Genomic DNA, 15,569 nt, shown 5'->3' on the forward strand with positions numbered 1-15,569 from the left:
TTCCCACAGTCACTGTGATCATCTAGTGTCCATATGTCCTCCCCTCTGGAGAGGAGGACTTGTGTCTTCTATATCTTAGTTTTCCCAACCTAGTATCTGGGACATGCTGTTCCTATATGCGTGCAATGCATTTTTGCTGACTGCATGAAGCAGGCGTTTATCTCCACTTAAAACAGGAGGAAATTGAGACCTAACACTTGAGATTATATAGCTAACCAGCTACAGGGCCGCATGTGAACCCATGGCCATCCACTCTCGCCTCCCTGCCGGCACCCCCACATGAGTAGAAACGCTGCTCCCCATGGCGAGCAGGGCACAACAACCAGCATCACCCCAGAACCCGTCTAATTCAACATTAGCACTCGGGCATGATTCCAGCAAGTGGGCAGAAAAATGGCAAATTACCAAGCACAAAGACCTCCTTCGGCCACAAAAACATGTGCATTGATTCTGCTTTCAATGTCCTTTCACCCTGAAAGCTAAGTGCTAAAAAAAAAAAGAGACCAACTGCCAACACAGTTTAAAAGTTTTCTGTAAATGTTTTATTTTTTCCATATTCCTGAAGTCAGAAAGAAGCATTTGATAATAAAAATAATAGAGAATTCTTTTCTTCAAGTCTACTTTGACATGTAACCGGCCTCCCATCTTCCAAGCTCTGGCTCCCTTTGTACAGACTGGACCCTCAGTTCAGGACGCTTTGGGAGTTTGAGTGTGTGGTTTCAGATCATTAATATTAGTCCTCTCAACTATTTACAAATATATTACACGGCAAAGAAGGATTTCAATGATAAACTCAACTAGTGATCAGCAGCTCCTATCCTCTTCAGTGTTTTTAGAGAAACTGTACGGAGTGCAGGGGAGTTGGAATAATTTATACCTTCCTTTCATTCTTTTTCTTTTAGGATTTAAAAGAGAAGCCTGACACATTTCTCTCTTACAGAATGTGTGCCCCATAGCAGCGGTGTCTACAGAGGGCCGTGCTCGATGGGAGGGCAGGAATGTGACGTGATGTCACTGTGCTTGTAGACGGCCTCATCGAGATCTAGAGCCTTCTTGTTGACCTCCAGAGTCATGCAGCCGTGGTAGAACGCCGTGACTGGCGCTGAGGTCACGGGAACATCTGGGGCAAGGGGAGAAGAACAAAAAGCCATCTTTAGCAGGAGCGTGGCCCTTGCACCCCTGGCTCGTCTGCCATGCACAACTGCTGCCTTCTCCTCGGGGCCCCTCCCTTCGTTGTGTCCACACCATGGTATCGCTCGCTGGCCGATGTTTTGGTTCCTTCTCGGTCTCTGGCTTTTCTCTTCAAGGGGCATTTACTTCCTCTCCATCTAGAACACCACTAGCCGGCTTGGCTGAGCACCCTGGCAGTCAAGCATTCAACATTTGCCAGCCCAGCTTTTGGCAAGCCCCCTCTTTTGTTTTTCCCTAGGAAGGATGCACAGTTAATCAAGTCGATTAAATAAATCTTATCTTTTTATTGGCCCAACATAAGTTGTTCACACTGCAGGGCTTCCCAGCTCGCTCTGCATCCTCGTCAAAGCTCTGTTTATTCAAAGTAAATGGAGTGTGTGTCTGATAGCCAAGGCAGGAATCCCTAACCATCTGCTACTTGTCACAAGTAAAAACCTGTGCTGCCCAGTGGGAGGAGGCTGGGACTTATATGAGCACCTGGCTCTGATCTGTCTTTTTACCACTTTACCCTGATCCAATGACTCATGGCCATGGGCAAGAACATTCTTGATTTAATTAAGATAAAAGTCCCATCCGCAGGCTCTGTTTGAGCCAGCAGTAGCCTGGTCCTTTCTGGAGAGGCTGGTGGTTATTTTGTTAGCTGCTTACAGCCGTGGGAACGACGTGCAGGATTCAGGAACGGGGAGGCCTGGGCCCCCAACAACTTGACTCGTGTGTCCCCTGGAATCTGCTCATCCTCTCTCAAACTACTGCCTTCTCTACCGTGCCTTGGTACATTCAAGATGTCTGCTGGACATTTTCAGATGGATGCTCTCAAGGATGCAAAGGAAGGTAAGGACTTAACCAAAGCCAATTATCACCCCAGTCATCCTCCTCTCAACCTCAACTGAGTGCCCTGCTTGCCAACTCAAGGCACCATGATGATCAGTTAATGAGCATACCTGTTTTCTCTCCTCCTCTTAAGAGACAAAGTCCATTCAAGAGTTGCTATTAGAAATGCTGACCTTCACCCAATTTGATTTGGGGGCAAACAAGCTGGCGATGGTTAAAATCAACAGGGACAGGCCATGGTCGACACCACCCACATGAGCAGGTGGCCCACACGGAGCTCTTACCTGGCAGTCCCCCCAGGAAGGTGTGCACAGAGCCGAGCAGGTGCCTCTCCAGGACGCCCAGCCTCTCCTGCAGCTGGGCTGGGCTCACTTCACTCTGACCCCTGGTGCCATCGACCACCAGGGCTGCTGCCCCCTCCTTCACGGCCACCTCCACAACATGCTCCTGACCGTCGCAGACCTTGATCTCCATCAGGGACAGGGTGATGTTCTCAACGGCCAGAACAACCAGCTGCAGGGGGAAGAGGCACCTGTTAGCAGGCAGGGGAAAGAGGAGTGGCCCAGAGGGACCATCTGCCAGCCACGTCACGCCAGCACCCGTCCACGCAAACCACGGCAAGCTCCAGCAAGTGAAAGTTTTACAGGGGGTCAAAAGTCCTAGTCCTAAGTGGCCTCCCCATTTCCTATAAACTACGGACCCTTCCTCATGAGGACCGCCTCCCGCAGCCTTGCCTGGTGTGACAAGGAAGCAAGAGGCCTGGGTTCGAGTCTCAGTTCTGCAGCTTATGGAATGTGGGTAAGTCGTTTCACCTCCCTGGGACTCAGTTTCCATATGTGTAAAGAGAGGAGGCCACACTGCCAGGGTCCCATGGTCTTTTCCAAATTTGAAATTGAATGAACAAATAAAGGAACACCATCTCAGTCAGGGGCCAGGTGCCAGTAGTAGTCAAAAATCATACTTTCTGGCCATCTGGAAAACTGTGCATGTGTCTGAACTGAAATTCAATAGAAGCCGTTCACATTTCCAAGACCAAAAACACAGGATACTGCCTCTTTTTTTTTGTATGGACACTACCACCAGGAGCTGCTGGAATAAAGTAGTAATGGCAGTCCGGCTGGCAGAAAAATACAAGCATCCTAGGAAGCAGCCCCAGCCCACTGCTGTCCTCTAAGGGATATCCACGCTGGGCAGAAATACGTCTTTGATAAACACATGCACGCTCACTTCTTCTTCACTTTCCCCACCCAGGGGAAGTTGCCATCATTGCTATTTAATTACTCCCACCTGTTTAATTTATTTCAAATGCTGGGGCTTTGGGTTTGTAAACCAGTCCTTGATGGTGTGCGGGTCCTTTATCTCTTTGGTGATTAGCAAATATGTGTGTGAACCAAACCTGTTACTGCCCGGTCCAGGTAATCAGAAAAACTCATGGCCTGGGAGGGCAGGCAGGTGGTGTCAATGAGTTGGGCAGACTCGGTGGGCACGGACCCCTCTGGGATAACCCATGTTTTCTCCTTTTGACAGAAACAAGGGCATAAAAGCTATTTCTATCTCCTCTCAATTCTTTTATAAGAAAAACAGCCATGAGTACAATGATAAGGCAACAGGGAGTGGTGGGGACTAGGTTAAAGCAGCAGGAGCATCCTGCTCAAGGGGTCAGCTGCACTCGGCTCTGCCTGAGTGTTGCTATTAGGGGGCATAGTCTGGTGGTGGCAGAGAAACTGGAAATCCACATTTGTTTGTGAAATCATCTACCTTTAAATATTAGCAGCAAATGCAAACTGTTCTAAACCATGGTGCCGGCCACACCATATAGACTGAAAAAATCCCCTATGACCTCTGGGGGCCAACTGTAGCTCACAGGCTGCAGGTTTCAGACCACTGATGGGGAGCTACCCGACAGCTCAGCCAGCAATGGTTCCGTCTTGCAGCTGCATGCAGCTAACCTCGTGTCAACCACACTGCCAAGGCCGGGTAGACACCCTGTTTGTGTCAAACATGGCTGATTAAATCTCTGGTCAGAGACTTTGTAGACTGGGATTAAACTTCCGGATGCAGGGAAAAGATTTGGTAGCCCGACTCAAAGGAATGGCATTCTGGAGCTTGTGATCCTTGAGGAGTGAAAAAGTCACACCTCGGTTTGCTCAGATGCTAAAAGTTTCAATAACTCAGCCCTCCATGGCAGCAGGCGGCAGCTGGTACCTGTTTCTTGAGCTTCTTTGTGGAGTGGTAGTCGACCAGCGCCACCGAGAGGGGAACGGCCTGCTCCTCACCCACCAGCGCCAGCAGCACCCCGGTGTCCGTGGCAGGGCGGATCCGAGCCAGGACTTCTATTTCCCAGGGTGTCTCAGTTCCAACGTCCAGTGGCGTTCGCCCTGTGATGAAGGCGGCACATTATGAGAAGAAACAAACGGGGGGAAAGGCAGGCCTCATGACCACAACAGGAGAAGAGGACTCTGAATAAAATCAACTCCTATCACCTTCTACTGGGCAGCGAGAGATGCTGGGCATGGCTGGAGAAAGCAAACAGAAAACAGTAATGCCCTTTTCCAGCTCAGAGAATTCAATGCTGAATTTTTAAGAATCCATCATCTGCTTAGGCACAGCCCCATGCGGGGAAAGATGGCAAAACTCCAGCATTTGATTCACATTCTGGCCCACAAGGCAAAAAGCCCTGGGGAAGCCCCGGGCACTGATGGCTCATTTCTCCCCTGTGGCTATACCAGCTCCTTCCACTTCCAGATGCCCCAGCAGACTGCGAGTCCTCGGCTGCAGCCACGGGGGTGGGCAGGGGGCTGCACATCTTCCTCTCTGTGGCTCTCTCGACTTTCTCTCACCACAGGAACTCAAGGGCAAACTCTTTCCCAAGAACTTGTTGAAGATTCACAACCCTCAATTCACAATGTACAATCCCATTTTTTTTCCTGGGCCACTACAGCTGACCTATGATTTTAGGCAGTTGTACAAGTTTGCAAGTACTTTGAAGAGTTTAAACCATAATGCAAATGGAAGGTGTAATGAGCATTATTCCACAGACCAGCCACGATTTTATATTTTGATTCAATTTTTTTACTGTCCTAATGCCTCAGTGGAGTTACTTTTATTCAGATGCATTTTATGTATCTCACCAAGAACTTCAAAATCCTAATGAAGGAGTTATGTCGAGGCAAAATGACAATGAATCAATATTTCCATAGAGTCGAGCCTTGGATGTCCCTCTGCCACAGGTCAGGGCTAATGTTAAACAGTGAATTTTAACTGTGTAACTGTTTGTTTCTATTTCCCCACTGACTGTGAGCTTCTCAAATCCTTTGTGTCCCCTTCCTAAATGGTGTCTAATACTGTCAATTTTCAATAATTGCTTACTGAACCGAGTGCACACAGGATTGGAAAAAGTTAACAACAAAACCAGCATGCTTTTCCATTACCAAAGTTTCCCCTCTATTTCTGAAGGAAGAGATAAGTGCATTCCTCAGTGTGTAAGTTGCACCTCTCACAGGGCATTTATGCAGATGGGTTAGTTGTAAAGATGTGTTTTTTAAGGTACCAGAGTTAGAGGAAGGAGATCAAGCTGACCTTGAGCGGATGCCTCAACTTTTCTTGGGAAATTTTCTCAGGCGCAAAGTGGAGAAACCCCATCATGAGCTCCATCTCAATCTAAGACTCAGGCTGGGAGGATCTAGTGAGTCCAAACCCATTTTGAATTGCTGCAGAGTAAAACGGTACTGCATCGACAGCTACTTCCTAAGGAATCTTTTCTGCATTATCAAGTAGACATGAATAGTATAGTGCAAGATTTACCAAAAATATAAAGGGTTTTAAAGGCCATGTGGCCTTTGCTTTCACAGAACTTACAGGTCAAAACCATAGAGCAAAATGTCAAGTATTTTATGAGAAACACAGTTAACGAAAGCATTTGCAGTCATTAGAAACTACTGTGATGGCTGTGTTACAACTTGAAAAATGTTATGAGAGAAAGTGAAGATGAATTCAACATTTTATATTACATGATTTTATATTAAACCTGATTTTAATGCTGGTCTATATTTGTATGTATAAAAATAAAGACCAAAGGAACACAGAATAATGTATTTATTGTGTTAGGTGGTGGAATTAGGAGGGAGTAGTTCTTTTGTCAAAAACATCTTTAATGATGTGATTTTTTTGTCCATTACAACAAAAATATAAAGGAGAAAAATGGTAATGAGGTTCTAAGAGGACAAGGTCTTACTTATGTCCGAAAAGCAGGCTCCATTTACTCTGAACTGGACTGGATCCTCCTTCAACTTGGAGTAACCACTGGCTGCTCGAGCAATGTGAGGTGAGAGCGCAGAACTAAAGAAGTGAGCTGCTGCCTGCCCTTCCGGGCTGATAAGCAGGGGATCAGGAAGAGTCTGGCTGTTTAACTACAAAAGCCTTAGAGTTTAGGAACAGAGAGGAGCTAGAGCCTCCTGGGTGGGACTCACTCAGGTGGGAAAGCAGAGAGAAGGCCATCATAAAAATGGCCCTGGGAGAGGCAGCCAGTGCCCCAAGGATCAGGATGAGAAGTTACTGCACAATCCACCCAGACCAAGACAGCACACAGAAAGCTCGGGAATGAAAACGACGGCCTGGCAGACGAGGAGGCTCATGCCACAGCCACTGGGACACATAGGGGGTCTCAACCTGGGGTTCATGGATGGACGGACTCTAGAGGGCTGGAACCTGCTGAAAGTTTGCAAAATTGTGTGCATGTGTATTTTCTTGGGGCACAATACATGGCTTTCCTAAGATTCTCAAAGTCAAAATCCACTAATGTACGAGAACCCAGGCACAGTGACAGCTGGTGTATGCTCAAGAAATAAGTTAATTTAAAAACTTATCTCAGGGAAATCATGCATCTAAACTTAAACAACAGGATTTGTTTAACCATCGAGCACTATTTTTCTGAACTATTTATAACTACATATCTCAGAGTAGTGTTTGTTTCTATCCTTGGACAGTTGATAACACACCATGATTTGGGGCATTAATTTATTTCTTGTAGATTTTATGTTTCAGTGGTTCGCTCATTTTATCAGCATATTGGGATTATTTGTTTTCACTGTAAATTTTCACCAATATGATAATAAAAGTAAACAGATAGTTGTGTTTGCTGCTGTTGTTTTAAGAAATTAAGAGCTCTGCTTTATAAAAGGCAAGCCTCCTCTCCAGCTTCAACCACCACTCCCTGGGTGTCCTTATCCGAGCCCTTCACTTTAGTGCCCATCAGAATGACAGACGATGATTTCCAGCCCTAACTCGGGTTCAATCCCTTAACATCTCCACCTGAGATCCAATAGGCTTTCAAAATTCATGTGTTCAAAATCAATCTTAGGATCCCCCCCACCCCACCCCACACCTACCTCTCTAACCTGCCCCATCTCCCACCTCCTCTCTGCAACATGTTGGTATTATATCACCAATTTCAAAAAGTCCTGTTCTATCTTCTTCTTTTCTTTCTCCAGGTATAAAGGAAAAACTCTTTTATTGCCTTGAACATTTTATTTTGTTACACCTCAATTCTTTGAGAACTTCTGCCTTTTAGACTTTATTACAGGACTGTGCCACCTGCTTATTATACTCGAACTGTAAGATGCCCCTCTTTGCTTGTTCTTTTTCTCTTTTTAAACTCAAGCTTACTGGAATCCGTTTGGCAGCCACACTGCTATTTTTCAATACTGTCCCCTTTTTATTCCCCACTGAATCTTGGTGACTGCAATGTCAAATACAACTTTGAGAATTTCTCAACCCACACTGACAAGTCCTAAGCCTATCTTATGTCAGAACTTTCTGCAAAGTGCCTTTCTAAAGCCTTCTCAGCCTATCGCCAGGCCATCACAGCCACCAGCGCGGCTCACCGTCTTCTCTCAAAGTCTCTGCCGTTGCTGCTTCACTGACTGACTCAAAACTGAACGTGCCCATGAGCCGCCATCTTGAAGGTGGGACGTCCACCCTCATCCCACTGTGACATGCCCTGAAGGCCACTGTGGGCAACAGCTTAGCTCTGACGCTGTCATTGGAGGTAAGCAGTGGTTTTTTTGCTCGGTTTCTGACTTTTTAATGTATAATTGGCTGAAAGTACAACCACAGCCATCTCTACATAAAGAGCCAAGACTTACGATATTTGAGGTCAAAGGAAGCAAATCCATTCCCAGGGTAGAAGGACCCTTTTTCCGTCACAGAGAAGCACTGCATTTTAGTGTTCACTTTCACGGTTTCTTGGATGATGGTGTCTTCACCATTCAGCCAGTTCCAGCTCCTGATACAGCCATCCAGACGAGGGTTTATCTGGCAAGACAGAGAACCCCAATAGCCTTCTGGGTGCAGGTGCACTCCCAGATGCCGTGATGGGAGGCCACGTGACTGGCGACTTGGGTCAGATGGATGGAGTCCCTCAATCACGCCAGGAACGGGGCCCTCCACGCAAACCAGACACGTGGAACTCTGCTTTCACAAAGATGGATAAACCCTCCCTGTGGTGGGGATCTATTTCATGAAAGGGCTCTTTACAAAATGAGTCACTGCAGAACACCTCTGAATGCTGAGGACAGCACGTGCAGCAAATCCTATTTCTATGCACGTTATGAACAGCATCTATCACATTCAGTGACGCCCACCTTCGCTGTCTGCTTTTCCTTTCCCCCTTCCAAAAACAGAAACAGAAAGCACTGACCACCTCCCTGAAACGCTGTGGGAAGAGATGACATTTATCCAATAGTTGTTCATGGTGCTCCCTACTTGGAACCTAGAAAGTAATTTTAATGCACATATGGAAAATGTGAACTGTGACTGCAGGGGCTGGTTATGCTAATTCCAGCTCTGCCAGACACTTCTATACGGCTTTGACTAATTCAGGTCACCTCAGCCTTTATCTATAAAATAAGAAAGCATGAGAGGCAGAAACAGTCACGAACAGAATGAAAATGTGAGATGGTGGGTCTGACTCTAGAGGACAACGTATGTGTGACATTCCCTCATACACTCTCTGGAGGGAAGAAAGTACTCGGAAAAACCACCATTTGGTATCTAAAGATGCTTGTGACATTTATTTCTTGTATTTGGTGTGGAAATTATAATCCCAATGCCAAGGAATCTAGCTATTTACATCAGCATGCTGGGGAGACGAAAATACAGATGAAGGGTGCAAAGTGTGTGGTGTGAGGAAGGGGTGAGAAAAGGCAGGACGTGGAAAACTGACCAATGCTAACTTCCATGAAAGCTTTCTGTCCCCCGAACCCGTGCAAGTCCTGACAAGGTTAATATCCCAAAATGTTTTCAGAACTTGCCTTAAAAAAAGTTCACATTTCTTTTTGTTTAAAAAATAATTTGCTTGTGTTTTATCAATTCAGAGGGCAACTTAACTGAGTCTCAAAAAAAGAGGTGGTGCAAGCCACCTCATATAATTAATAATACAGCTGTACCTTGTTGTTTGTTAAATTCAAGGTCCTTTGCCAAACTTGGTTAATGCTGAACGTGTGGCAGCTCCTGGCTAAAGCTCATCCTTTCCCAGATCCCGGTTCTCCAGCCCACAGAGCACTGTGCTCTAGGCCCAGAGATCTACAACAGTACTTACAGGCTGAATGAGGTCTTTTTCTGGGAATGGAATGCCTCCCACTGTAAGGTTCAGATGATACAATCCTCTCTCCAGCTGAAACAGCTCCCCGGCAACTGCTATTTTCATAACAGCGTCCTTGTTGACTTTGATCACTAGATTTCGCTCCATCTCCTCCACGGAAATCTGAAGAAAACCAACGCTGTAAGACAAAGGCCTTCACTGGGAAGGGAGCTGGAAGTAGACCTGCGGAAGAGGCACCCAAACTCAGGGGGAAAACACCTGCTCATGGCCAGCCAGGGCCACTCCAGGCCACCCTCCCCTGGATCCAGGCCCATCCTCCCTGCCCCGGGCTCCCTCACAGGCTGTGGGCTCCTCACACATTGGAACTAGGGTGACAAATGTCTGCAGTAGAGCTAACACACACTCTCTCTCTTTTCTGAGGTTTTTCTGACTCCGAACAAGGAGGTACAAGTCAAGAGGACCCTGGACTAAGGGGACTGGCCATCCTTCAGCAGCAGCATGTCCATCTGGGGGGCTCTCCAAGAACCAACCAGACTGAACCCTACAGCACACTCAAGTAATGTTTAAAACCTTTCTTTTTTTTTTAATTGCAAAATTTAACACCCATGTAGAGAAGTTCTAAAACATATATATATGGGTTAATGAATCATTACCAAGCAAATCCGCGTGTACCCACCACCCAGGTCAAGAAACAGAACACTGTCAGCACCTCCCCAAATGCCTGCGCACCCCTTCTCCATCACAACTCCGCCCCACTCAAGGCAACCACAGCCCTTGCCTTTCTATATGGTTTTTACCACCTCAACATCAATCCCTAAGTAACCCAGTTTAGTTTTGCTCAGTTCTGAACCTAAGTGAAATCGTTTGTGTGCATTCTTTTGGTCAATGTTGTATTAAGATTCATCCCTGCTGTTGCATGTAGTTGTTGCTTTTTTATTGCTTTATAAGATTCCAATGCATGACCCTATTATAATTTATCCCTGCTACTGTTGGTAAAGATTTTAGGGTTTTTCAGTTTGGGTCTATTGCCAATAATGTTGCTACAAGCTTTCTTATAAATTACTAATGCAGCTGAGCAACTTTTCACATACTTATTGGCTGAACAGATTTCCTTCTTTGTGACATTCCTTTTTAACTCTTTTAACTATTTGCTGGATGAATTTGGGGTCAAATCTGCCATTTTACATTGTTATTTATCCCACCTGTTTCATGTTCCTTTTATTGCCTTCTTTCAGATGGATTGAAAAATTTTTATTATTTCATTTTTTCCTCTGTAGATTTGGAAGTTTTCCTTCAGTGGTTACCCTAGAAATTACAATTTGCATCTGTTACTTATCAGAGTCTAGTGTTAATGGTCATTTTTAACCATCTTGGACAATGCAAGGGCCTTAAAACATTAAATCAACTTAACCCCTTCCTAACATATGCAACTGTTAAACATTTTAAATTCTATATATATATACATACTTTTCTTTTTACGCCTACAAGGTGTTATAGCTTTATACTATTAGCGCTCATATTAACCCATATATTTGCCATTTTCATTGCCCTTTATTCTTTTCTACTTTCATCTCAGATTATTTTTCTTCAACTTGAAGACAACCCTTTAAAATTTCCTTTAGTGCATATCTAATGATGGTGAGCTCTCTTGGTTTTTGTTTTTCTGAAAATGTCTTCATTTTACTTTCTTTCTTGAGGTCTATTTCTGGAGTATATGTGAGCAAAGTCTTAAAAACAAAAAAATTTCCTTTCTCCATGGCATACGACCTTGGGTTTACATTCTTCTAATGACTGTTTCCTTGGAAACCTGATAAAGGTGGGATGTCAGCTATGTTACCAGGCAACAATGTTTACTATCATGAAAATGACGCCTGACTGGTAAATTGCAACTGCACTGAAAGGACTGTGATAGGAACTATAAATACTCGATGAAGAAGCCATAACTTTGTTCTTCTCATAACCAGGTTATGTCCCTTGCCAGGACTGCAGGAAGCCACACTGAGCTATTACAAAAGATCCTGGTTACAATGAAACACTGGGCTTTAAGCAAGGGTGACACCGATATCCATCCTGTGGTCTTGTCCCCTCCCTTACGCCCAGCTGTCATTTGGAAGTCTGAATGTTGCTCCTGGATTTCTATGAAAACTCCCTCTGACAACACACCTGATGCCGTCCTGCTGGCTGTCCCGTGTCCTCCTGCAAAGCTGGGAAGAGCCAGTGGGTGCAAGGATGATCTAGTTAGTGAATCTTTATTTTTTTTTTCCAAATTTTAAAAACCCAATTTAATGGTTTTTTAGTATATAAACAAAATTATGTGACCATCACTACTGGTCTCTGAGTCTCGCAATTTTTTTTTTATCTTTATTTTTCTGCATCCCATCTTGGAATTTTTTTTTTTTTTTTTTTTTTTTTTGGTTTCTTGAATTTGTAGATTTTTGTATTTCATCAATTTGGAATATTCTTGGCCATTATCTCTTCAAATATTATTTCTGTACCATTCTCTCCTCTCTTTCTGAGAGTGCAATGCAACACATACTACACCTCTTTTCGTGGTTTCTCTGCCTCTTACCTGCTTCTCTGTATTTCCTACCCCTATTTCATTTGCAGCTGGTTTCTTCTGACTTACCCTCCAATGTACTAATGTCTCGTCGGCTGTTATACTTGTTTACTGTGGTCTTAATTTCAGCTTTGTATTTTTCAGTTCTGGAATTGCAGGGTAGTTCTTCTTTAAATCTGCTTTTTAAATTTTATAATTTCCAATTCCTTGCCAAAATGTTCACACTTAGGCTTTTTCTCCTTGAACATACTAAGTATGGTAGTTTTCCTATCTATGTCCGACAATTCCAACACCTGGAATCTCTGTGGCTGTGTTTCTATCATCGATTTTTCCCGGTGACCCTCCTTCATGCTGTCTTCTCTCTGGGTGCCTCATTTCTTTGATAATGTATTCAGCACTGTATTTGAAAGAATTACGTGAAGAAATAACTTCAGGTCTAGAATTACATTATCTTCCTTCATAGACTATTTCCATTTGCTTCTCCAAGATTCTTAGGGTCATTAGCATCTGGGATCATTATAATCCATTTTTAGAGTTTGAGATTTTTTACAGCCGTCTAGATGACTCAAAGCCTGGCTGTAATCTCCAAGAGGGCTGGCAAACCCTCACCATTTTTATGACCTCCAAACCAAACCATAGCCCAGCTCTTCTGTTACATTCAGGGTCCCTCATAAACAGTAGAGTCTCCTCCAGTGGCTCTCCAAGCCCTTCACAGCTGGATATAACCTAGCCTTCTATCTCCCCACACCCTTAGGTCATACAGCTTTTCTGTCCTTTTTGAAAGCCACTTTCTCTCCTAGGGGCCAGGGCCACATCTCCATCCGAAGGACCTTCCCCTGCATCTACTTGCCAGAATCATGCTCTTCTTCATCCTTCAAATGTTTTTTCTATCATGAAGACATCCCTGATTCCCCCCGGAAGGATGACTTCCCCCTCTTCTCTGCTCTCTAAGCACTTGTAGGTAACTCTAGGAAAGCACCTAAGGCAAACTGCCTTGATTATAGACTCATTCTGCACAGGGCCCTAGAGAGACGGTGCTGGCAGGAACCTGGAGATGGTCTCGTCTGGGGATGGCAGATAGTTTCAATCTACTGCTCAGCAGGAAGAAAAGTGCCACAATCACTTAGCAATATCTGCATGGGCGAGGGAGAGAAACGACAGCATCACACGTCGTGTCGTTGCCATCCTTAACCTTTCTAGCTTTGTTGTTTTGCAGCTGAACAAACCAGCTCAGAGTGATGAAGTGACTTTCCCCAGAGAGCCTTGTAAAACAATTCTGCTCCGAGTAGTCCATGATCTGCCCTGATCTTCTGAAACAACCATACATCTACCTACTTCTCATGGATGGTGGACACTGCTGCTCATGACACCAGGAAAGAGACCACTCTCTGGGTGGGCTTGCCCGGCTCTTCCTAGCCGAGGGAGGGGGCACTGGGCTAGGCACACAACATACTTCTTATTTCCCATGGCTGTCCTTTGAAGGTATGAAATCTCCATTGTACAGATAAAGAAACAGACTCAAGAGAGGGTAATTAATTGGTTCGTGATCCCGGGGGTATCAGGTGGTAGAGCTGGGAATCCAATAAATAGCTGTCTCACCCCAAAACGCATCCTCATCCCACCTGGGCCACGTTAGGGGCTCAGGCTCCCAGGGAGACCCTTGCCCATGCCGCAAGGGTGGGGAGGAGGTCACATTTTTTATATCTCCCATGGCCTCTAGCAGAGAACTTTTCACATAGATGGTCCTTAGTAGAATGAAATAAAACAAAATCCCCCAAACCAGCTGACCACCACCCCCCACCAAATGTGCATTTTCCTGAACTACTGCGCAGCAAACCCTTAGTGTAAAAACAGATTTGGGATGGAATGCTCACTCCTGGGTTGCCAGGGCAGCCTCCGCTTGTCCCCACACTCCACGCCCCCACTCCAAGCCCATCCTGGAAGGGCTGGCTGGTTTCCTCTTGCTGCCCAGCCTCCCTCGCAAGGGCCCCAACCCTCCCCTGCTCCCGTCTGAGCACCACTGGCTGCCTGGTCTCCTCACAGCAGAGCACACAAGGAGGGCGGGCTCGCTAGTACCTCTGGGAAGGGAGGCTCTCTCTGAGCTGGAAAGGGGCTGCCGGGCTCAGGCTCATTCTGCAGAAAACTTACTCCTCAGATGGATGCTCTGGGGACATCACAAAGACAGGAAGCCAAGGGATGTGGGGAAGGTCTGGAGGTGCATTCTGGTTTCCTCCCTGCAGCCTCAGTGGGCCTGGGCTGAGGTCAGTTGTCCTCATCGTGTCCACCTGGCTGCGTCTTTCCCTGTCCTGACCCTGGCCGCCTGGCGCAGGTCCACTCACCCCGACCTGGCCTGCTGTGGTTATCTGGGCCTGAGTCTGGAACTTTACCTGGATTGTGTTTAGCTGTGTGGTCACCTCTCTGCAGCTGAAATGCAAGGCTGTTGATCCCAAATGACTGAACTGTAATCCAAAAATCCTGTCTTTCTGGCCTGGAAGGACCTGTGTGGTATCTTTAAAAGCAGAGTTGACATCCTACTTTTGTGTGACTTGGTCTAATGTTGTGTGTGTGCGTTTGTGTGTGTGTATGTGTGTGTGTGTGTTTAAATGTGCTCTCATGCCATCCACCTAAAGTGGGAGACACCCATAGGGAACTAGCCTGGAATGAGCAATTTGCTGAAGGTGAGGCACAAAACGGAGACACTCTGTGCCAGCAAGTGGAGAGACTGTCAGTAAGCACCTACTGAGTGACTTCTGTATACAGAAAAACATATCGGGCTCTGTTGCATAGAAAAGAAGCATAGATAATAATAAATCCATACAATGCTCCATGGTTTACAAAGTAATTTTGTGCCCATTGTGTTACCTAAAGCTTCTAACATAGAATGGACCTTATTAAAGCACCTATCTTATATATAAGGATACTAAGATTCAGCAAAAGTTAAGCCACTTGCCCAAAGTCACCCAGGAAAACAGGACTCTAGCTCAGAATCTTGGGCTCTCCCCAGTGTACCACCCGGGGTACCACAGATAACATCAGAGCTGGAGCTATCAGCAGAGAGTAGGAGTGGCAGTTGGACAACACTGAGCAAGAAGACGTCAAACACTCTGCAAGCATTTCACACGCAGTGTGCCATTTAGTGCAGACAATCCAGGGGGTACGTGACATCACCGTCCCTCAGCCTGGAGGATGGAGGGGCTGGGACGCGGGCTTCAGGGCCCTGGGATCCTAAGTTGGTGGTTCTGCCCCCTGCTCTGTCGGATGGGGCAAGGCCGAGAGGTACAAGGCCGACCTAGGGAAGGCATCTGACTGGGTGAGTGCCTCCGAGACAGAATATCAAGAACTTTGCTCTCCGCGAGGCCAAGCTGAGTGCTTATTCCCTCAGTGACCACT

General features: G+C 45.8%; 1 protein-coding gene across 2 annotated transcripts in view; it reads right to left on the reverse strand.

Annotated features, from left to right (window-relative positions):
* Positions 1 to 519: 519 nt before the first annotated feature.
* GAS6 (growth arrest specific 6) overlaps positions 520 to 15,569 on the reverse strand; it is a 60,254-nt gene continuing 45,204 nt past the window's right edge. For both annotated transcript variants that reach the window (XM_037806552.1, XM_037806551.1), the window contains 5 exons: positions 9,620 to 9,784; positions 8,166 to 8,334; positions 4,228 to 4,400; positions 2,307 to 2,535; positions 520 to 1,120 (listed from right to left, as the gene is read on the reverse strand). In XM_037806552.1, the coding sequence (XP_037662480.1) occupies positions 966 to 1,120; positions 2,307 to 2,535; positions 4,228 to 4,400; positions 8,166 to 8,334; positions 9,620 to 9,784 (891 nt within the window). In that variant the 3' untranslated portion in view covers positions 520 to 965. The remainder of the gene's footprint in view (positions 1,121 to 2,306; positions 2,536 to 4,227; positions 4,401 to 8,165; positions 8,335 to 9,619; positions 9,785 to 15,569) is intronic.

This window comes from Choloepus didactylus, chromosome 17, assembly GCF_015220235.1.
Source record: "Choloepus didactylus isolate mChoDid1 chromosome 17, mChoDid1.pri, whole genome shotgun sequence".
Taxonomy (NCBI): domain Eukaryota; kingdom Metazoa; phylum Chordata; class Mammalia; order Pilosa; family Megalonychidae; genus Choloepus; species Choloepus didactylus.